We start from the raw sequence: 24,181 nt of genomic DNA, 5'->3' as shown, positions 1-24,181 counted from the left end.
GCAGCTACTGGCAGAGATGGACTGAAATGTAGCCCAAACAACACGCCCTGTGGGATTTCAGGTCCACACACTGCTGCTTCGTACACCCAGCTCATTCCAGTGGCTACTGAGATCAGCACAAGTGCAGCTTATGCAGCAGGTAAGCCAGTGCACCCTCTTTGAACAAACCCAGGAGATAAGCAGATTGTGACTTGCAATACAAAGGTTTCCAAAGATCTCAATAAATACCTTCGGAATGAGTAGACACAGGCCCTGTGGTGTGATTCCAATACCAAGGGTTTAATTCTAATCTAACACCGAGGTGTCAGTCATCCCTTAGGCTCAAAGCTACCCTTGTATGGAACACTATGATATGCACCCCACATTCATTTCTTAGAAACCCAATTAACCCATCAGGGTCACTTCCATGTTAGTCATTTGTTCACCCTAATCCACCCTATTTCCTGTGACCCATGTCCAGGTTAACAACGTGTCAAGTCATTCTGAGAAACAAGGCACGGCCACTTGTTCTCATATTCACTCATCAATCAAATGCTATCTTCCACTGTAGCCATCCCACCCACTCTCCAATCCAGAAACGCCTCCCGCCACTGCACAGTCAAGAGAACCTGACACTGGAAAGGTCTTCCAATATCTCCTGATTTAAACACAAGGTTGTACTAGAAAACTTTTGCGCATGTCCACAATTCACTGCCTCCTGGGCACAGCTGAGGATAAATCCTATACTACAGACTAGCCCTAAAGTGCTCTGCATTTGGACCCTGGGAAGGCGAGTAGGCAGGACAGGCTTCATCAGAAGCTGAGGCCTATTTCAGATCTAGACCTTCAGAGAAATCTTGCAAAGTAGTGCATGTGACCTGCAAACAAAAGGAAGGTGCTGTCAGGGCATCTCTAAGAATGGCCAAAGGGATAAAACCTCCATTTCAGCCCCTTGTACCGCTAAGCCACTTCTCCTGCAGCTCTGCCCATGGTTTCCAACAGAGCCGGGGAAAAACAGCCCATCTAAGCTGTGCGTGCACACAAATTCAGAAGTATGATCCTTGTGCTTCTCTGCTATTTGTGCTCACAAATTTGTGACACCTTCCAATCTGCCAGCCTCACCTTCAACTCTGAAAAACTCTGGCTGCATCATCGACTTGCCTGATCCCTGGTAGCTGTCTGAACTACTGGGGGTCTGAGCTCAAGGAGAAAGGGGGAGGTCAACTGCGGCTACACTGAGCTGAGGAACCTCAGGCTCCTAATAGGGGATGGCTAGTTTTGTAAGCTGAGCAGGCAGCTTTGCACCTTTTTCTATGCAGGCACACTCCTGAGATACTACAGGTCCAGATACCAAAATAAAGCAAATGTTGTAACATAACTAGCCACATGGATTTTTTAGTTTCTTGGTGCACATCAAAATTACATTTATACTACACTGCAATCCAGTAAATGTGCAATACCATTCTAAGAAAAATGTGCATACTTTAATTTTAAAAATACCTTATTGTAAAAAAAACACAGTGTGCTTGAAGCGCAATAAAGCAAATCGCAATAAAATGAGGTGTGCCTGTACTTTGGAACACTATAACGTGGAAATTGTGTTTCCTAATCACCTAAGTTAGGTCCTGTTTTAAAGGGGTAGTCCTTGAACTACATTTTCAATTTTTTTCTATGGTTATGTAAAAACTCACATTTTCAGTAATAACTGAAAATATGTGAGCTGGTTCTAAAGTCCTGTGACATGCTTGTAAGCTGAGATAAGACTTGCATAAAGAAGAATCCGGAAAAAACAGGAGGTAAGGAAAGGAAGGGACAAGAGGTAGAGGCAAGAGTCACAGTATCAAGTTGAAAGAGCGGACGCTGCCACCCTTAAGCAGAAAACAGCCCCATCGGTCTGACCAAATACATTCTGGCAATAAAAGCACTCCTCTCTTCCCTGATGGACTTTTGGGCCTGGGCTTTGTGGGATGTGGGCTTAGACGCTGAAAGTGACATGAGTGGGGTGTTGCTGGGTGGCTTCCCAAAGGAGGAGCACCAGGGATGGGCAAAAAACCTGGACCAAGTCCCAGAAGGCCAAAAAAGCAGCTCATCTGAAAAACCTCTTCAGAAGGAACAAGTTTCCAACGGCTGGACTCTGTAGACTAAGTTATACTTATTTTAAGAATTCAGGTATTTCCTATAATTCTCCAGAACAAACAAGAGGAAAACCATGGAGCTTCCAAAAGTTGATAGGGACTTTTAAGTCATTGGCTTCAGTGTTGTAGTGTCTTGACAATAAATCAAAATCTGAAGTAGAAAAGGCCCTGGGCTGAGGATGTCTGGGCTAACGAACTGGCTGTTTTCCCCAAGGTCCAGCGCGGCCTGGTTTGATGGGAATTGGTCTGAACGGAGAAGAAACTAGAGAGTGGACACCTGATATTAAACCTGTGGCTGGTTCTCTTGTACTCTATGGACATGTTTTATAAAATGTGACTTACTCTTGGAAACTGGGCTATTTCCTCGCCTGCAGAGAGACGTCACATTTATTTGGGAGTTCTTAAGAAGCACATCCCTCTGTTCACATGCCCTGGGTCGGGGCCTGAGCCTTCTTTTTGGGAGGCCAACTTCATTGACCAAGGGCAGCTCAGGGAGGGAGGGGAAGAACTGGGAGTCCAGACCAGCTGAGGAAGGCAGTTTGCTTAAATTACCTATCCTGGGATGGAATCCTGGCTGCTGTTCACATTTCCAAGTGAAACAAGTGTTTTTGGGACTATTTGCATCCCCTCAACTCCCCTGGGTTTTCCTGCTAAATCTTTGTTTTTCCAAAAAGGGGGGGGGGTAGGTGGAGAACAAAGGCGCAGCAGCTGGCAAACAGTGCTTGAGGGACAGGAAAGGTGTGCCCGGGGCTGTTTTTTCAAGGACACTTGGACTATGAAGGGGCACCTGGTTTACAGCTTTCTGGAACAGGACACTCCTACTGAGCACATCCGTGAGACTACAAAAAGAAACCCAGCAATTTTCTCCTCCCTCTTGGGGATAGAGACAAATGGGACAAATCCCACCTCGAGAGAGGCAGGCAAACAAGTACAGCCACTGTATCATCTGTGTTCCCAGGAACGTGAGCTGCTGACAGAAGAAAACACACACTGTGTAAGGAGCCAAGCCCACTCTGACCAGTCCTTTCAGGAGATCAACAGCCTGTGTATTTTGAATAAGGCATAGAAAATAAAATGTTAAGAAATCATTTAAGAAGCCAGAACGTATCATCCAGGAATCACAGCACTGCTAAGCAAAAATAGCACTATATAGAGAGAATCAGAAAATCCTGATGCCAGGCCAGGCCACGCCACAAGTCTGGGACAAGTTGTTTAACTTCTTTGGACCTCAATTTCCTCATGTGTAAAATAAGGTGGTTGCACTGGATGCCTGCCAAGGTCTGTGTGAGCTCTAACAATTCTCTGTGTAACCCTTCTCTCCTCGCAAGAACAGTACAGGTCACCGGGGTTTTGACGAAGGCTATTGCTTAGCTGATTCAAGAATTATAGGATTAATTCCGATTGCTTATGGAGAATTTCTGCCTTGTCTTTAAGTGCTATTTCGCATTCTTAAAAGTGGCTAGCTAGTATTTTCACGAGCTACAGTATTTTAGTATTTGTTTCTTCAACCCACAACCAAAATAGATCCCACCAGCTGATGCAACTAAAGCAATATTCAGTCTTCTTCCTATGGCAAACTTCTTGTTTTTATTTTTAAGTATGTACTCTATATCTGTCTAAATAAGAAAATACAAACATATACCATGCCCCCCAACCTCTGGTTAGGAGATGAGTCACATGCAAATCGGACATCTTCATGCAAACCGGACATCTTCTGCTTCTCTTGTAGCAGACAGTAAACTGAACGTGTAGCTTAGAAGGTCTGGGTAAGCTGTTGTTTCTAACTCTTCAACAAAGCTTGCCTTTCTCCTTCTACCAGCTTTACTCCTCAGTGTCAGCTCATATCCAATGGCAGACAGAACCATGGCCAATGCTTGTTCCTTTGGTAAACAGGAAATTGTTGCCTATTTTGTCAATAGGTCTTCCAGAACAGGTAGTGCAGGCTCCCTTGTCCTAAGGGCCTACAGGGATTCCAGGTGTCCTCTTTCAAAAGAGGCGAGCAGTGCGCAGGAAATGGGCCAGGCACCTACTTTTTTTTATGGCTCTAGCTAGCAACTTGGTTCTAAGAGGCAGCTGTGTGGGTGAAATGACTGACTGCCCTAGACTCACGGCATCCTCCTCTGAAACACAAGGGATAAAAAGGGGCATTTTTTTTCATTGTGAAAGAACAAAAACCAAATTCCCACACATTACAAAAGTGTTTCAAAAAAAAGCATTTCTAAATTTTGAAGTTAGATGTGTGTGGATATGAAAAGAAAGATAAACCCCGAGTGTAGCTTTACTGCAAGCACTGCTGGGTTGAAGAGAAACCAGGTTTCGGGTAACCATGAATATGTACTGTGTATGAATTAGTAAAGTGGAAATAATAGCCTTACTACCACCGCTTAAAAAGATGAGATGATATAAGTGTAAATGAAGAAAGACACAAGTGGGAGGGCTAGCAAAATGCCTTTGGGCTTCCTGAAATTGAGAGCATTTCAAAGCTTTTGTTTGAGTCTGAGACATTTAATTGCTTTAAATTGAGCCACTGTAGGCATACATGTTGAATAAAAAGATCCTCCTCTTACCATGTAATGTGAGCTCGATAATTATTGTCTTTTAGGAGATAAAGCAGCTTTCAACCTTCACTGAAGACCTTGCAGCCAACCCATGCCATGCTGGAGTGTCAGCCAGCAGCAGTCACAGGGTGTTGCCCCACAGGGTCAGCCACACAGCACTGCCCCTCCCCAAACACTTTTGCTTTTCTTAATGAAACATCACAAATCAGTTTCACTACTTAAACTTTGTAAAAGCAGTTCATATTTTCAACTTTTATTAAAAAAACTTTATCTTCTCTCCTCCATTCTGCCAAAATCCCTTAATCCCAAGGACAGACAACAAACACTTTTGATCAACTGATCTCCCAAAATGAGACAGGGCTCTCGACTAGGGAAGGGGTGGCTCAGACCTCCACTGATGGACGGCTGTAAGCCAGTGCACTAGAAACTGACATTATTTAGGGGCCTCCCTGGTGCTATAAGGAGTTAAGCACAGCACTGTGACGCTATCTACAGCCTCTGCAGCAGGAGTTCAATCGCAGGCCAGCCAGGGAGCTACCCACATGGCTCAGCAGACCTCTCCTGTCTTGCCCGCAGCTCCCCTCAGCAGTGTATTTCTGTCAGTCTGCCTGTTCTGTTCCCCATTCTGTCTCTGAATCCTCTCACCCCCTGCACCTCTGGCCTGTACCCCAGTTCCTGTATGCATAAATAAATAAATCTTTTTTAAAAAAGAAACTGACATATTTAATATAGGCAGAAGAAGATTTGGGGGGGCATTCTGGGGAGCAGTGTGTGGAACTGAGCCCGGGGTTGCTCCATCTCTCTGAGAAATGGCAGTGTCAACGTGTGGCTCCCAGGGTGATGAGGACCAAACACAATGACATGTGTGCAAGTGCAGGCACAGTGACAGGGACAGAGCCATATTAGTTCCGGCTCCTTGCCCTGAACTAGTGAAGTGAAATGTAAGGAACTACTTCACCCTGAAAGGGTTTTGGATCAGAAGGATCAGTGACTACAGTGACCTCATGTCAGAATCCTGTTTGGAACCCAGGCCTTGCCTTAGACACCAAACTCCAGGTCCACATAACTTGTCTTTTGGAAAAACTCTTTGTTAGAAAATCAGTAAATATACCTCATTAATTACAAAACTGGTAGATTTGCCTTCAGCTTTAATATTTGTTGGGGGTGGATTCAGTGGAAAGGTCTCTTCAAGAAAAGGCAAATTCTGTGATATTCTGTGCTCTTCTACTTCTATAAATGAAACCTTGATAATGTCAAAATTCAATGAATTCACTGGTTCCAATTAATCAAAAATGAAAATCAGCACAATCTGCAAATCTTCAAAAGTGCCTCCATGACAAAACAAATTGTTGCTCGCTACTTTGGTTTTAACCACTTGCTCTAGCCTTGCTTTAGAAAACACCTGGGGTGGCTGGGAGGAGTCCCAGATGTTATTAGGGACAACTGCTCTGAATAGCCAGAAAGTAATAAAATGCAGCCTGTAATAAACAGGATGTCAAGGGGTCGGGTGTAGGGCATGAGGAAGAATCAAGTTTTCCAGTTGCGGCAGAGACCATGGCTGGAAGCTGAAGATGTTGTGAAAGACAGGATATTTTTCCTATGTGAAGGAGGACTACCCACCAGAGAAAGTGCGAGAAAACACCAAAACACAAGCCAACACTCGAACTCAAATAAAAGTGTGTCTGGGAGAGAACTGAGACCCCCTCAAAAGGATGTGAAGGATGTGCAACTCCACAAAGACGCTGTACAGGAGAGCAGACCGTGCATGCTGTGTGGTGATGCCTCCAGACCAGAGCTTATGTAGGAATACCGATGGGAAGGGCGGCCCAAGCCCAGAAACACCATTTAGAGGGCTAGAGGGTGGTAGAAACCAACAAAGGGTAGGTCTTCCTCTGGAAAAGCTTCGAGTTGCTACCTTGGAGACCTCTAGGCTGCAAACTTGCTGAGTAGATGCTAAGTCTGGCCCCTGAACCTGCGGTGGTGACATTCTCCCCTTAATTCCCTCTCCCTTTCATTTTGGGTTCAAGAACACCCTAAAATATAACTCTTGTATTTAGTTGCTAAAACCACGGTGACGAACTGAAAGCTTGGGAGATGGTGTTCCTGTTTTCCTCCGCTACGAATTAGCTGTGTGATCTTCGTCAGCCCATCACCCATCCGACCGGGCTACAAGTGTAGGAGAGAAATCCTATCTCATTTGTCAGCAGGAGGGAGTTCGGCTTTCGGACATGAATTCAAAATCCTTTCTCATTCTGAGACCTGCGATTCTAAGGAATTGGCAAGTCTGTTAACTGGCCTTGCCTCCCAGCAAGTCAAACAGTTCCTGCTAACTCCTGTCAGTCATTCCAGCATTAAAGTGCCCTTATCTCCATCAGAAGCACTGCTTCCAAACAGTAGGTAGGGGAAACTGTGTCTCGAGTCATACAACTCAACCTCTTTGTGTCTCTACAGTTAACCCCAAGATAGGGGAATCAGGATTGCTGTAACTAAGCTATCTCCCTTGATTCCTACTCTCTTCATGTCACAGCCTAGATTCCTTCTCATTCTTTCCTTTAAAAAAAAAAAAAAAAAAAAGATTGCTGTTCTCTCCATCTCAGATTCTAACTTCCTAGTGAAATGTACGCTCAATTCTTGGGCTCTTCCCCGCCGCCCCCTCCATTTTTTTCAATGTCATGTGGTTATACTACTATTTCCTGATTTGCAGTTTTGGATATTTAGAGATTGCATATTATGGAAGATGAAAGACTTAGCCATTTTACATACCCCCAACTATCTTTCTGTAAAGCAAATATTTCTCTAATCCCCCAGCTTCAGCGCCAGAATACAGCCGCTTAGTACAGTGACAGCTGAAGTCCCAACACTTGGCCACAGCTCTAGACCAGCCCACTCCAGAAGGATGCACACACTGCAGCTGCATTCTCCCAAGATCATATGGGAATTATCCTTGTCTATGAAGATGCTTATAACACTTTTAAATGATTTTGGAATTCTGGAGCAGCAAGTAAACCACCAGTACCAAACCCTACAAAACAGGAATTTGGCAAATTGTTCATTAACTGGCTGTAAAAGTCAGGGACCCCCTAGCTCTATGCATCCCACTTTCCCTACGCACCCACTCTCCCAGGGAACCTCCATCCTTTGCAGACTCTAAACCCTCTGGCCTCAGAGTCCTCCACTGTAGGGGTTTGGGAGGAAGTCAATCTTAAGTTGGGGGGCAAACCAGCTCAGCTTATCCATGGAGCCAAACTGTTGATTTCTCAAGTTTATATGGGCCTCCTCGACTAGCTGTGCCAAAACAGTCTCCTCCACAAAGACAAAGACGTAGGGTCCTTGCTCTTCATCCCTCTCAGGCTCCCTAGCTCTGAGGTGAGGGAAATGAAAAGCTGACACAAGCATCAGCAAGCATGTGTGGACTCTAAGCAATGCCAAAAACTCCATTACTGAACACTGACTTTTGTGGGGGTGGTTGTGCTCTCTTCCCGACATTACTCATCGTATAAATTAGTACCAAATGGTGCAGGCCCTTGAATCCCCCCTATTTAACAGTGGTCACGTTCTGGACACCTAGGTAATGTGTTCACCTAGATCCATCATTGCAATTGAGGTGCTCTCTGGAGTAGAGAGGCGGTGAAGCAAACCCGCTCTAAAATGGGTTGCCTGACTATGGGTCCTCACCCACACGCTTAAAGGGGACTTAAAGTGCAGGCACACACTAAAAGTTAACAAAGGTTTATTTACAAGGGAAGGGGAATGAGGAAATGTACAACTCAAGGAGAAAAGAGGGAGATAAATTCTTAAATGCGTCCTACGTGTTCCGCTGACCTGGAATCCCAAGTGACCCGCCAAGACCAAATCTACCTGGCCAAGAGCACTAACCCCACTAACATGGCTGGTTTTTATTTACAAACAGAGAAAATGGCTGCTTAACTCTGCCCTTAGGTCCTCACAACTTCCCTTTGGGGATCATGGGATTTCTAGTTCCCAGTGTTTTGATGGAGTGGGGGTGTCATCCACAAAGCCTGTATGGAATTCACTCATTCTTTCCTTTATAGATATGAATTCATCCTTTCCCCCTAACAAAGAGACTGTGCTTTTAGGCAGAGCTGAGTTGATGGGGGCAAGCAGCAGCATGAGGAGTCAGAGCTGAGAGTAAGCAACAATGCCAGGAGCTTACTCCTATTTGTAGATTCAGTGGAAAACACAGTGAGAAAAATATGACACAAAGCCCTCAAAATGACCCACCTTTAAAAAAAATCACCTGCCCAGGGCAACAATAAAGCAAAGAATTTTCATACATTATTAAAAGCTATGAATGTGGACACTATCTGCTACCTATTGAGCACCTATACAGAAAGCTTTGTAAGGGTTGCAAGAACCAGAAGGGTGAAGAACCTGCCAATAATCCAATTAAATGAAGATTCATTCATTCACCAAATAAAATACAAAACCCCCCAAAGGGCAGGCTTTTAAGTGGCAAGAGAAATAAACAGAGACTTGTTGGAATTTTAAAGGAGAGAACAGTTGTGATCAGTTGAGAGAGACGCATTAGGACACATGAATGGAGAAACGGTGCCAAAATCCTGAAAAATCAAAATACTTGCTAATCAGGAGTCTCTGCCGGTGGCTCTGGCAGGAAAGATGGCGAATGGCAGCAGATGCCAGGGGAAGGCAGGCGTGCAGTGTGTGTACATGCACATGCGTGTGCACGCATACACGCACATACACACAAAACAGGATGCTCATTTCACTGAGGAAACTATGACATGGTTTTATCTTCCTGAGAAGTTGGGAGGGCAAACCAGAATGGAAGATAATCACAAGAGCTGGGGAAGTGTGACAGTAATAGTCCACACGGGGCAAGCACCCCAGTCGAAACCACCCCTCTCCACAGAGAGTTGGAGGCACCCCTTCCTTGCCTTTATTCCCCAATGCAGTGTGTGCACCAATACCCTCGCCATAATGTCTTGTTTGCCTGAAACCAGGGGAGCCCTGACTTTAGCAGCAGAAACAGAAAAGACATAGACTTGGTTCCTTAAGTTATACCTAAGTGTCTCATCTACATGCTGTTCTCTCAGAAAACTCCATAATTCTGGTCCATCCTAAGTTGAAGAGGGTCTCATCACCATTAATACCCTTTCTGTAATAAGTGAGCTCTGAGTTCTGCACCTCTGTCTTACCAGCACGTCCTAGAACACAAGCTTTGGGAGCTGCGAATATAGGAGTTGAAGCAGCTGCCCACTTCATTGGCTCCAGCTTTCAGACACCTCATTTACTGTCTTAGGATCTTGGGGAGCTCACAAACAAGTGGTGGCCCAGTATGTAAACCTTGGATGACACTCCCATCCTTACATGGCATGTGTTCCCAGTCATTAAGGCCTAACGACTGGGCTTTCTTTGGGGACGGGAGATATCACTGCCAATAAAACCTTGTGTGTGAACAAATGGAATGAGGGCAGTGATCACACACCAGGGCCCACACAAAATGCCATCAAGTGAGGCCCCGCCTCCAGTGAGTGTCTGGAAGCAGCAGGGCTATTTCTTCCCCTCCTTCCATGCATTTGGTGTTATCCTATAGCAGCCCATTGATCCCCTGTGGATTAAAGGACAAAACCAGGAGGGATGCTGGCTTCCATCACTCCTGTCCCTCTTGTCCTCTCTTGAGTCTATAAATCACTTCTGGCAGGTAGCTGGGAAGCAGCTGCTAATGACAGTTTTGCTCTGGAGCACAGGAAGCCACCTTTTAACCTGCCTGCTGTTGTTTGTCTCTCAAAACGTGACAAAGGACAGATGTAAGCAACATGCCAACTGTTGAGAGGATCTGCTTGAGCACTATAGGAAGCCTGCTCAGAGCCACATCACACCAGCCGCTCCATGGAAGGACAACTGAGTTCATTTCCTGAAACCCCTACACACGCTCTGTTCACATCAGATTGGGATCGGTAATGTTGGGGCAACTCATCACACGCAGCCCTGCTTCTGCTCTGGCCCCTGGGGTTCCCCAGCCTCAAAGTTCCTTCCTGAATCCTGTTCAAATGCCACCAAGGTGCCATCCAGCAGCCTCACCTCCTAAGTGGTCATCTCTGGCCCCCAGACCTCCCCCTCGTCTCTGGGTCTCACCATCTGAGCCAGCCTCTATGCCTTCCAGGGGCCAGTCTCATCTCTGTACACACCATCTGTGATCTCCACGAGGGCTAGAGTGTGGTTGATACACCTCTAGTCCCAAAGTGGTGTTTTTCGAATCACTAAGTGCATGATGAGTGCATTAACAAAAAAATTTAAAGGGTTGCAATGTGTATTTAGAACTTGAAATAAAAACTAGTTTATAAAAGACATCCTTGGGACACCTGAGGAGCTATTGGGGAACTCTTAGATGATATGAAATTCCTATTAAAATTTTCTTAGATATAGTCTTGGTATTGTGGTAGTGTACAATGTCTTGTTTGTAGGTGATGTATGCTGAAGTACTTAGAAGGGAGCTTGCTTTCAATTGCATCAGCAATAAAATGTGTATGTGTGCATTAGAAGAACACACACATGCACACACAAATGCACAGATAAAGCATATGGAACAAAATGTTACAACTGCTGAATCTAGGCATAGCTTATATAGGTGTTCACTGTACTATTTTTTGAATGATTCTGTGGGCTTGAAAATTTTCAAAATAAAAAATAGAAGGACATGAAAGAGAAGAGAAAAAAAATCAGGATGCGGGCATGAAGTATCATGTGGCTTCAGGTGTCTGTGGATGTATGCATGTCCTAGATTATCATGTAAATGCATTTCTTACTGTGAGCCAGGCCAGTCTGATGCTACTACCCTGTAGCTCCTTGCTGCACCAAGCAGACAGCAAGCTGGAAATAAACCCTATGTTAATTACCTTCCAGAAGCACAGGATTTAAAAGAAGAAGCAAGCCGAGAAATTATTCGGTCTCCAGTTACATCCCATTAACTCAAACTGTGTCACAACAGCCAAGCCCTTTCCTGCCATGGCGCACTGGAGCCTAACCTCAACTGGGCCTCCAAGCCTTTATCAGATGTCGAATTACTCATTGGGAAGGCTCTCCCAGGCTCTTCCCTCCATGCCAAGAAGGGGATTGTGTTGCAAGCAAACTCCCAGTAGGGTGACCAATTGCCTAGTTTGCTTGTGACTGAAGTGTTTCCCAAGACGAGGGCCTATCAGTGTTAGAGCTAGGAGAGTCCCAGGCAAACTGGACAGCTGGTTATCCTAACTAGGAAGATTCAAGAGAACCATAGACAGGTCTGAGAGCTTCCCCTTCAGGGCCATGCTGCAGCCACAGGTGTACAGGGTAAACCCAGCACAGCAAAAATTATGACAAGCAACCTTCCCTTGGCAACCTCAGAGCAACATCAGATGGCAAATCACTATGTCTCTCATGTCTTTAAACAGACCCTCTTTCTGATTATTCATCCATATTATCTGGAAAGCAAAAGGGAACTTACCGTAAAAACGTCATCATCGCCAAGCTCAGCTTCATTATGGATGGTGGAAGAAGATGTTGTGGAGCCTAAAAAAAGACCAAAAATTGCAATAAAAGGTGTTTCCAAGAAAATTAAGCCAAATGCCATCATTTGAAAGTATATTTTAAGGAAGTCATATTCCATTCCTTTTGCACGTAAGCTACCAATATGTTAACTTGGAATGAAATGCTTTTCATTTACTCTGTAACTGATTCTTGCCAGAATGTTCCCTTTGTTCCCTATCAATCCCTCAAACTTCTGTGCCGGCCACTTGGGAACAAACAGAGTCCCCATGGAGGGGAGGGGTGAGGAGAGCCTGCCCATGCTGAAGGGCAGGTATCAGGAGGTCTCCCCCAGGAATCCTCTAGGTACCCTATGAAAGGGAAGCACACTGGACTGAACGCCCTGTTTAGAGCTGCCACAACTGCACTGTGTAAACTGGACTTAGTTCTGGTTCTGGGGTATTTTCATCTACCAATGAGAGGGGGATTTAACTGGTATGCCTGCTGCCTGTATTAAATTCAGGCACCCAACACTAAAATCCACACTATGGGTGACACCTGGCTGACACCTGGGCAAAGGTGTCAATGTGAATACTGGTTTTCTCTTGCAACACCAGGGTGCCAGTGAGTTTTCTCCGTGTTGCAAGTCAAATGCAGGCTCAGGTCAACCCAATTAATTCCATCATGGAATGAACTGGTCATTTAGGGATCAATTTATTAGTTCATTCTTCATATTTTTCTTCATTCTGGTCTGCAAATTAGTGTACCGGCTTCATTTCCCACCTATTGTATTCAGTAATGAATGGCTCAACTTAACTGACATTGTTAAAGGAAAAACATGTTTAAGAGATTAAGATACCAAAAGGGAAATTTATTCTTTATCTTCTCCTTTTCTTGGTTAGGTCTTTAAAAATGTGCATTTAGGGGCCTCCCCGGTGGCGCAGTGGTTGAGCGCTGGGTTGCGAAGCTGCCTGCAGCCTCTGCAGCACCAGTTCGATCCCCGGCTGCTCCCCGGCCACCACAGGAGGGTCCCACATGGCGCGCAGACCTCTCCTGCCGCCCGCTGCTCCCCTCAGCAGTGTACTTCAGTCCTTCTGCCTGCTCTGCTCCCCGCTTTGGCTCTGGTGAATTCTCTCACCTCCCGCGCTTCTGACTGTAACCAGTGCTTGTATAAATAAATAAAATAAATAAGTAAAGATAAATCTTTAAAAAAAAAAAGTGCATTTAGCAAATGCTACTACATAAAACCAAAATTCAAAGAATGGTTCAGAAAGTGATAACAAATACTGCAATTTCCATTGAGGAACACAGGAGGAAAAGTAACAGTTCCTCATTGTTCTCTGTGCAATTCTTTCTTTTTTTTTTTTTTTTTAAGATTTATTTATTATTTATACAAGCACTGGGTACAGTCAGAAGCGCGGGAGGGTGAGAGAATTCACCAGAGCCAGAGCGGGGAGCAGTGCAGGCAGAAGGGCCCAAGTACACTGCTGAGGGGAGCAGCGGGCAGCAGGAGAGGTCTGCGCGCCATGTGGGACCCTTGCTGGCGGCCAGGGATCTAACTGGCACTGCAGAGGCTGCGGGCAGCTTCACAGCCCAGGGCTCAACCGCTGCGCCACCGGGGAGGCCCTCTCTATGCAATTCTTATTGATCTTTCAGGATTCTTTCTCTACAGTTTGAATTACTCTAGTCAATCAACATTTGAGGCAGGTTTGAAAGGAAACAGAGTATATATATATATATATATATATATATATATATATATATCTCATATACACACGCACACACACACACATATATATAAAAGTTACAAGTAGCAGAATCAAATTTTGTGTGTAGCGTCAATGATAGAATACACAGACATATTACAGATTTCTATCAAAAATATACGAGCAGAGTGATTTTCTCTCTAAACATTTAAAACCTATGTTTAATAACAACATTTTAAATATATGCCACTCACAGTGTGCACACTGGTTTTTACTATCCTTTTGGTTATATATGATTATAGTTAGCAGATTCACATTCTCACTATACTTGTCTTGCTACTGAAATTAAATGATTGTTTTAAGATCTGCTTGTCTCTCTCTCCCCAAATCTATAGTTAAGACTATGACTTTAGAACACTCTGATTTCATAAACAAATGAAACATACATTCTCTTGTGGTTAATTCCCCCAATTTCTGAATTTGGCTTTAATATGCCTTGCTTGATTAATTTTTATTTCGTGTGACCCTGGCTATGGCACCTTTAACCCTCTAATTTGATAACTGTCGTGAAGTAGAGAAATTTGTGTGCTTCCATGGGTGGACTCTAGAAAGGTTCACCATGAGAACTGACTGTCCACAGGCTTTCCAGGCAACCATCACATACACTACAATGTCTACTACCCACTCACTCACAGACTAAGACCTAAGCAGAACCCAGACTCTGAGAGTCACAGATCCCTTTGCTTTTCAGTGGCAACAGTAACCCCTGAGCTCTGGCTATAGGAAATCAGTTGGTAGTTTTGGAGTCTTCTTGGCCTATCAGAGTCCATTCTCTACGTCTGAGCCAAAACATATCAGACTAAAGTTGTTTCAATAGTCAAAGTGAGGTGAAATCTGTCAAAAATTCACTCTCATTAAGTCCAGAACCTGTCTTTTCAGAGCAGAGTCCAAAAATCAATTGGAGTCATTCCTTACTCTGAAACCCATCTATCTCCTTTCTTCCTGAACTGTCAATTTAATTGTTATTGTATATTTCCAAAGTTCTGGCATCTACTGGGCCTGGCCCTCAAGCACCTAGCAAATAAGTCACAAGAATATGGTGGTAGAATTAGAAACAACCTGGAACATGTTCACAGTCCCACTAAGAGTGCAGTGACTAATTCAATACCTTCTATAAGGTCTTCGATTGCTTTCCTCACCCCCCTGTCAAAGGCTCGAGCATCAGCAGGGCTTTGGAAAGTAAGTCCAAACTTCCTGTTGTCGACCTTCCAATGATGAAATGTTGGGTTGGCTTTGGTGTAGACCAAGTCTTTTCTTACATAGCATTCCAATACCACCTGAAGGATTGAAACACATAGGCTGGTTACTTGTGGAACATCATGATGGCGTCTGGCCACAAAAAAATCTATCTAGGAACCATCATCCATCATTGGTGGCTGCTAATGAAAACCCTCCACTGTTGCCTTTGCTTATCAGGTCTCCCCATCTCAAAAGAAACCTTTGTGCGTCTCTGCTGACCATCCACTCTCTGTTGACACCCCTTTAACACTCTTGGCTTTGCTGATCCTCACTGTACTCCTTAAGTAGGCTCTTCATCTCCTCTAACTCACTCCTCTTTTTCCTGCTCTGACTTGGAGTGGGAGGAGGTGGCATTAAGCTGAGACCCAGGTCTTGGGACTTTGCTCTGCTTTAAACTTACTGCTGTTTTGTCAGGGCTATTTTACTAATGGCTTTCAGTCTCCCCTCCTCTGTCCTAATGGGTGTTCCCCAGTTGACCCCAAATTCAACAAGTAGAAAAATTAACTAATCTGCTCTGAAATTTCTGCCACCAGTTTCCTCTCCTTACTTCCCCAAATCTAGCAATACCAACCGCTCTTTATTTATTCTCTTTAGCTCATAATCTCTTTGCCTCCTCTGCTTTCTCTACCCCCATGCTATTAATCACCTACTCATTGCATTTTTCCTTCAACATCTTTTATATCAACCCCATTTCAGTTGCTGCGACCCTGATCTAGGTTTCTGCTAACCTTTTACCTGGATTATTAGAACAATATCCAAGTTTCTCTAGTAATCCAGATTCAGAACTGCCCTTTATTAAACTGTAACTATCTTCAAACTTGAATCTTTTTATCTCTAAATGGGATTACACCAATATCAATGAGAACACATACACGATCATGCTCTGAAAACACTGAATAATGGGTCACAGACTTAACACTCATTTCCTGGTATATTTCCACTATCAGATTTTACGCTCCTATTTATTCCATTTCTTATCACCTTCACAATTTGGTGCTTGATTTCTTACTATTCTCTAACAGTTTCATGTGCATTAGTCTTGTTCCCCTAATAAGACTGTAAAAGACCAACATGCACTATAAAATAATCCCTCTATGTCTAGCACAGTGCTATTGTTGATAAAGATGTTGGAGTTGAACATTATAGGATAAAAGTAGTACAGTCATTTGTCTACAAGTTTCGTTCTTATAAAAACTCTAATATATGGACAGTATTTATTCCTATGGTTCCACTTTATATACCAATATGTTTCTCAGTTTAAAAACTTTAGTTTTGTTCTGGCAAATAATAAGCACAGCATTTAATAAAATGAATCCTTATTAATTTTAGAGTAAGTGAAGGGAAAGAGTAATGGTCTATCTCAGTAACCATAGTGCAAATTCATCTGTTGAGATTACCTTTGAGTAATACAAACTTCAAGAATACATCTAAGCAAAGAGAAATTAAATGCTGCCTAATAAGCATTCCCTAACTTAACAGATGAGCGTAATATTCAAATTGGTGTATCAAATAGCAGCTATCTTTATTACATTGCATTGAAAGAAGACAACAGTCCCCTCACACAGTTCTATTTTGATAAAATTGCTTATTATGGCCATTTTCCCCCTAAGAATAGTGCAATGATTAAATGTCAGCCCAGCCCCATTCCAAATTGGGGAAATCCAAATAACCAAGGCTTTAACTAACAAATGTTATCTATTTTAGAATTTAACAAACTCAATTCAAGTCTCAAAATAAACTTTTTGGAAAAACAAAGACTTCCAGTTTCTTCATATTTTTAGGATGAAAAGAATTAGTTTTTTTTTTTTTTTTTTTTAGAGGCATGTTTTATTTATTTATTTATTTGTTTGTTTTGTTTATACATGCACCGGGTACAGTCAGAAGCGCGGGAGGGCGAGAGAACTCACCAGAGCCAGAGCGGGGAGCAGAGCAGGCAGAAGGACCGAAGTACACTGCTGAGGGGAGCAGCGGGCGGCAGGAGAGGTCTGCACGCCATGTGGGATCCTCCTCCGGTGGCCGGGGAGCAGCCGGGGATCGAACCGGCGCCGCAGAGGCCGCGAACAGCCTCGCAACCCAGCGCTCAACCGCTGCGCCACCGGGGAGGCCCAAGAATTAGTTTTTGATTGACATTTTCCAAGTTTAAGATTATTCCAAAGGTACACTGTTAGAGAAGTAAAATAAGTCCAATCACCTAAATTAAGTGAAGTGTGGGGGTGGGGGTGGGGGATGGGGGGTGGGTATGATCAGATAGCATTTCTTTAGGTCCTCTTAATACAACATCATTACATATCTAAATTTAATGATGAAAATGAAAAGTTCAGAGCTTTAATTTTTGTAAGACATATAAAAACCTTCAGTGAAGTTTTGGCACATGTGTAATTAGGTATTAACTTAAAACTTGAAAAAGAGGTTTTAGGGCCTCCCCGGTGGCGCAGTGGTTGAGCGCTGGGTTGTGAAGCTGCCCGCGGCCTCTGCGGCGCCGGTTCGATCCCCGGCTGCTTCCCAGCCACCGGAGGAGGGTCCCACATGGCGCACAGACCTCTCCTGCCGCCCGCTGCTCCCCTCAGCAGTGTACTTCGGTCCTTCTGCCTGTTCTGCTCCCCGCTCTGGCTCTGGTGAATTCTCTCACCCTCCCGCGCTTCTGACTGTACCCAGTTCAAGAAAGAAAGGAAGGGAAGGAAGGAAGGGAAGGAAGGGAAGGAAGGGAAGGAAGGGAAGGAAGGGAAGGAAGGAAGGAAGGAAGGAAGGAAGGAAGGAAGGAAGGAAGGAAGGAAGAAAGAAAGAAAGAAAGAAAGAAAGAAAGAAAGAAAGAAAGAAAGAAAGAAAGAAAGAAAGAAAGAAAGAAAGAAAGAAAGAAAGAAAGAAAGAAAGAAAGAAAGAAAGAAAGAAAGAAAACATGCCTCTATAAAAAAAAAAGGTTTTAAAAATATCTTTTTAAATGAGATGCATAGAGAAAAAAAGTGATTACATTTTTTTTTTTTTTTTTTAATAGAGGCATGCTTTATTTATTTGTTTGCTGGTTTGTTTGTTTGTTTTGTTTATACATGCACTGGGTACAGTCAGAAGCGCGGGAGGGTGAGAGAATTCACCAGAGCCAGAGCGGGGAGCAGAACAGGCAGAAGGACCGAAGTACACTGCTGAGGGGAGCAGCGGGCGGCAGGAGAGGTCTGCACGCCATGTGGGACCCTCCTCTGGTGGCCGGGGAGCAGCCGGGGATCGAACCGGCGCCGCAGAGGCCGCGCGCAGTTTCGCAACCCAGCGCTCAACCGCTGCGCCACCGGGGAGGCCCAAGTGATTACATTTTTGATGAAGACTTAAAAAAAATACACACAAAGAGGAACACATGAAGGCTCATTCTTATTCATCTCTTTATCCACCCCTGAGTATGGTAGACAAGATCCCAGTTTCCTTTCTGTGGCTTCTTTATATACTCGCGAAGTTTGTGTCTAAGCTTGAGAGAGCTTAAATGGAGTCACACCTGTGAACTGTTCTGCAACTTGCCTTTTATTGTCAATTAATTTAAAAGAATTAATTGCATGATTGCTCAATATGGATGTACTAGAATCATTCAGCCATTCTCCAAATGAATGGGCATTTAGGTAATTTCTACTTGGTCACTTTTACAGATAATGCTTCAGTGAACATCCTTACACATGTTCTCAAACTCTGGTATGTGGGCCCTTGAGAGCTATTTCTCTGCAATTCCCAGACCCCTCTTGGTGGGGGGTGGGGGGTCCAGGATAGCAAAACTATGTTCCTATGAAACATTTTTGTGTTTTCACGGAGCTGCTATTCTGCTGATGGTACAAAAAGAATATGGTAGGTAAAATTGCTGTGCTAGGGACCTCTCTGGTGGTGCAAGGGGTTAAGACGCAACCTATGAAGCGATCTGCAGTCTCTGCAGCACGAGTTTGATCCCTGGCCAGGGAGCTACCCACATGGTGCAGCAGACCTCTCCTGGCTCACCTGCTACTCCCTTCAGCAGTGTATTTCAGTCAATCTGCCTGTTCTGTTCCCCATTCCGTCTCTGGTGAATCCGCTCACCCCCCGCACCTCTGGCCTGTTCCCCAGTTCTTGTATGCATAAATAAATCTTTAAAAAAAAAAAAACTGCTGTGCTATAGAGGAGTCAAGGCATCGCAGGAGCACCAAAACACCACCAAAGTCACCCATGTCTTTTCACTGTCAAAATAGAAAATGGCACCTTTATTTCACTATCCTTGATGAATCAGTAAAAATTATTACTTTATTAAATCTTGACCCTTGCATACACATTTCATATTTTGGGGAAGTTCATGTAATTGGATTTTTATATCTGCTTCTGCATTCAGTCTACTGTAATATGTTGCTTTGATTGAAGTAGATGAAGAAACTCTGGTTTTGCACAAATGCATAGTTGGAAAAGAGAAGAATGTTTCTAATAGCCTTTTCACTTCTGCTGTGCTGGAAGAAAGAGGGTTGTCTCAAGGGAAAGTACTTGTGTAACTGTTTCATTTGTAAGTTAAACTAACTGCTTCTTTCATGGATCACCAGTTTTACTTAAAAGAACAACTGACAGACAAACTATAGTTACCCAGACTCCAGTATTTGGCAGATTTTTTTCCTGAAAATGAACAAAGTGAGTCTATCACGTCAAGGAAAACAATTAGAGGTATTTGTTGCCAATAATAAAATTTGAGCTTTCAAGTGAAAATTAAAATTTTAGACAACTTCCTAATAATAAAGACTTTTTAAATGAGATTAGTGGTGATATTTTGGAATTGTAGAATTACATTTCATTCGTAAGATCTGCGTAAGTCAGTAAACCATTATTTTCTAAATGATCAATGCATGATCTTACAAAATCAGGAAAAACTAAAAGATCCCTTCAAAGTTAAAGAGAAACATGGATTTTAATGTTACAGGGCATGAAAAATTTACTGATATGGCTCTAGATCCCACATTTAAGAAACTACTACTGGCCAAGTTTTGGTACAGTATCAAAGCAGCATAGATCTGAAAAGACTATTAAAATAGTTCTCCCTTTTCCAAGTACGTGTCTCTTTGAGGCAGAGTCTTTTTCTTTGTATACTTCACCAAAACAACAGATTGCAATAGGATGAAAAGCAGAAATAGATATAAGAATCCAGCTATTTTCTACTAAATCAGACATTGTAGAGATTTGCAAAAAGGTAAAAGCAATGTTACTTTTCCCACTTTTTTAATTCTAGAAGTTACTTGTCATAAAGAATGTTCACTACACTAACACTATTATTAAGACCTTTTAAATCTGTTTTAATTTCTAATATGGTAAATATTAGTAGCTAGAAAACACATGCAATAGCTCTTTGGGATTGTCAATAATATTTTACAGTGTAAAGGAATCCTAAGACCAAAAATGTTTGAGAACTGTTGCTGTTCACAGTATTTCTAAGGCTATTTTTATAGACAGCATTTAGATGAGGAAGTACCAGGTAAAACGTTATGTACATTTAAAATTAATACCCTGCCAAATTGCCTTTCAAGGTGCTCTGCCAGCGGGGACTCCCAGCAAGTGTGTAAGCGCTCCCTGACCTGCTCATAGGCCTAGAACCAACCTCTAGAGTCTGTGATTGATCTTCATAGTTTCTCTCATCTGTTGAAGGAGTAAACTCCTCTAACCATCTAAAATAAGATGGGACTCAGAAATTTTAATTTATCATAACTTTTTTCAGGAAAACTTGGTTGTCCCAATTTACAAAAAATGATCTGAAAAACTTTTTTTTTTAGATTTAAAAAAAAAAAATTTGTTTATGCATACATAAACTGGAGTGTAGGCCAGAGGTGCAGGGGGTGAGAGGATCCATCAGAGACAGAGTAAGGAACAGAACAGGCAGATCCACTGAAATATACTGCTGAGGGGAGCAACAGGTGAGACAGGAAAGGTCTGCTGCGCATGTGGGTTAGTTCCCTGACCAGGGATCAAATTCATGCCACAGTGGCTGGTGATAGCTTGATAGTGCTGAGACTTTAACCCCTGTGCCACCAGGGAGGCCCCTGAATAACTTGAGTGGATGTCTGAACACAGACTTTTCCCAAAAACAAAATGGCAGTTAAATTCACAGGTTTTAAAATGTCATGTAAAGAAGCATTAAACTAATGTGCTGGATTCTAGAACTGCATTATGTTAGGAAAATAATCAACAGCACGTTGCTACCAGAAAATGCACTTCATGTCCTAGCTGGAATACTGAGAACTCTGATAATACCTATCTACTGTATCCTCAAAAGATCTCACCCACTCCTCCCCAGTCTACCATTTAGTGTTGGGGAGGGGGGTGCAGGGAGGGTGCTGCAACAACCCAGCCATTTGCAGAGCTCCCCTGTGAGCTCATCCTCTCCAGCAGACATAGGTGCTGCATTATGGAGGTCAGGAGGACATGTGCTGTTGTGGGGACAGGGCAGAAGGAAGGGGGTTAGTACCACTGAGTAGAGCAACCCAGAATTTTCCAGAGTGTGAGATAGGTAAGGAATGGAAAGATGGAGAAGCACAGCTGCATGTATGACTTACAGGTACTTGTAGACATAGTCGGGAAGTGGAGTCACAGAATCACCAAGAATAAGGATTCTTTCTAAATTTACATTCTTCATTCTCCAATTATAATCATACAAATTGCTATCAGAACACAAGAATACAGTCTATATAAAGGGTGAGCACTGTTCTTAGCACATGGTAAGTGCCATATAAGTGGGAGTCACTTCTCTCTTTATTGCTGGGGTTATATTGCCTTTGTTGTGAACACATCCCGAATAGACAACAGTTGTTAAAATGAGCTGAATTCTCCCTTTAAGTACTCAGAAATGAATCAAGTATGAAAATTGCTATTCTGTTAAGCACATATATCATTTACAAACTGTTCCATCTTATCTACTATGGAAAACCTTTTATTTATTTTAAAAATTTATTTATTTATTTATTTATACAAGAACAGGGGTATAGGCCAGATGCATGGGAAGGTGAGAGGATTCACCAGAGACAGAGTGGGTAACAGAATAGGCAGACTGATGAAATATGCTGCTGAGGGGAGCAGCGGGTGAGACAGGAGAGGTCTGCTGCACCATGTGGGACCCTCACCGGCCGGCTGACCAGGTCGAACTGGCACTGCAGAGGCTGCGGGCAGCTTCACAGTGCAGTGCTCAATCGCCTGTGCCACCATGGGAGGCCCTGGAAAACTTTTTAAACAATAAGAAATGGTTGCAAAAGAAAATTAAACGTGTACACTTATTATATAAAACTCAAAGGAGGCCGTTGTTAAGGGTCTGCAATGTAACAGTGACATATTCCTATTCTGTAGTTTCCCTGTTGAGATCCTGGAGGCCTCTGTTCTGTGAATCATCTGCTGGCTTCTAAATACACACGCCCCAATCAAATAAAGACAGAAGCAGTGCTCCTCCAGGTTAGGGGCCGCCCAGTAAAGCAGATTTGGACATTCAACTTTCTTTCATATCATAGAGTCTTCGTAACAGAGAAGCCAAGGGCCTCCCTGGTGGCGGAAGGGGTTAAGCACAGCACTATGAAGATATCCAGAGCCTCTACAGCACAAGTTCGATTCGTGGCCAGCCAGGGAGCTACCCACATGGCACAGCAGACCTCTCCTGACTTGCCCACTGCTCCTCTCAGCAATATATCTCAGTCAGTCTACCTGTTCTGTTCCGCACTGTCTCTGGTGAATCCTTTCACCCCCCGCACCTCTGGCCTGCATGCCAGTTCTTGTATGCATAAATAAATCTTTTAAACAAAACCAAACAAGAGAACTGGATATCCAAGTTCTTAATGAAATTATATGTTTTGAATTATCAACACCTCTTACCCATGTGAAATTACGATAATTCTCCAAAGCATAAATTTATAAACCAATACTATTATTACAGAAATGTAATACCTCTACCTTTTGTTATTTTCTTTTTCCAAACATGTTTTATTCATTAGCTGATGAAATAAAAGCTATAGTATTTTTTAGATAACCTTTATTTAGATATAATCAAAGGTTCAGTTGACCCTTGGCATTTTTACCGTTCACCAGTCAAACTTTGATGGCATGCTTCATGAATAAACCTACTTTAATAGAAAAGCTGCCTTCACAGCTTACTACAATGTGATTCATAATAAAGAACACACTTTTGTTTTGAATATCTTGCAACGGTGACAGGAAGACAGCTTAATTAATCAAGGAAGCAAATAGGACAGCCAATACATGACTCGCAAGCCTCTGAATTATACAGAGTGTGGTAAAAAGTGACTTCGCTGGAAGTGAAGGCTATGTTCTGCAATTTGGCATGAGCTCGAGAGTTCTAACCTTTCAAGTTTTAGAAAGAGTTTGCAATCAGAAAAAGGAAAAAACAACCGAAAGCTAAGAAGAAGGCTGTGATTTAACGTTAATCAGTCTTTGCTCATTTAACCCATGAGTGGCATCTGCCATTACCAGTTTGTCCTTCTGTCTTTCCCCGTGGATGAGAAAGCTGCTGCGTCCGTTGCCTTCTGGGTGCATGACCTTACAGACCCCCACACGACTGATCCCGCCTCCTTCCTGTGGGAACCATCCCCCGCTGGAGTCATCTCTGGTCATAACCACAGCCTTGACACGCACAATATAGCTGTCACTGAAACGACAAGAGCAGGACATGACAAAGGTCTGGTGGCTGCAGGACATGTTTCACAATGCAAGATGATCCCCAGTCTGCACTTTTCTAGGCTCATGAAAAGAAAATCTGTCTGGGAGCAACCTTATAAGGTAGTCCATTTCAACATTTATTTTGTTTAAAAGCACATTTTTTCAAAAGACATTCAGTAATTAAAAGACACTTGTGAGTCTACGTCCAAATCCTAAGTTCACCATAATCATTTATTTAGGTGGGAAAATATTTCTACTTAAATACCCTTTACACACATGTAGCCTTCTGTTTATGATTTTATTTTTTCCAGTCTAAACTGCAATTTCACAGTAAGTTCTTTTGCACATTTGCCAAAAACCCTTTTTCTCTTCCAAAGACCAACTCAAGTTTCTA

At 43.1% G+C, this 24,181-nt stretch overlaps 1 protein-coding gene across 1 annotated transcript in view; it reads right to left on the bottom strand.

Moving 5' to 3' along the window:
* SPRED2 (sprouty related EVH1 domain containing 2) overlaps window positions 1-23,959 on the bottom strand; it is a gene marked incomplete at its 3' end in the record, with an annotated part of 29,071 nt that extends 5,112 nt beyond the window's left edge. Inside the window, exons 1-3 of the mRNA XM_084234710.1 lie at window positions 23,599-23,959; window positions 15,029-15,197; window positions 12,135-12,199 (exon numbers count right to left, since the gene is read on the bottom strand). Of these exons, the coding sequence (XP_084090836.1) occupies window positions 12,135-12,199; window positions 15,029-15,197; window positions 23,599-23,826 (462 nt within the window). The 5' untranslated portion in view covers window positions 23,827-23,959. The remainder of the gene's footprint in view (window positions 1-12,134; window positions 12,200-15,028; window positions 15,198-23,598) is intronic.
* Between the last annotated feature and the right edge of the window lie 222 nt (window positions 23,960-24,181).

This window comes from Talpa europaea, assembly GCF_964194135.1.
Source record: "Talpa europaea genome assembly, chromosome: 6".
Classification (NCBI taxonomy): domain Eukaryota; kingdom Metazoa; phylum Chordata; class Mammalia; order Eulipotyphla; family Talpidae; genus Talpa; species Talpa europaea.
This window is presented reverse-complemented; position numbering and strand designations above follow the sequence as displayed.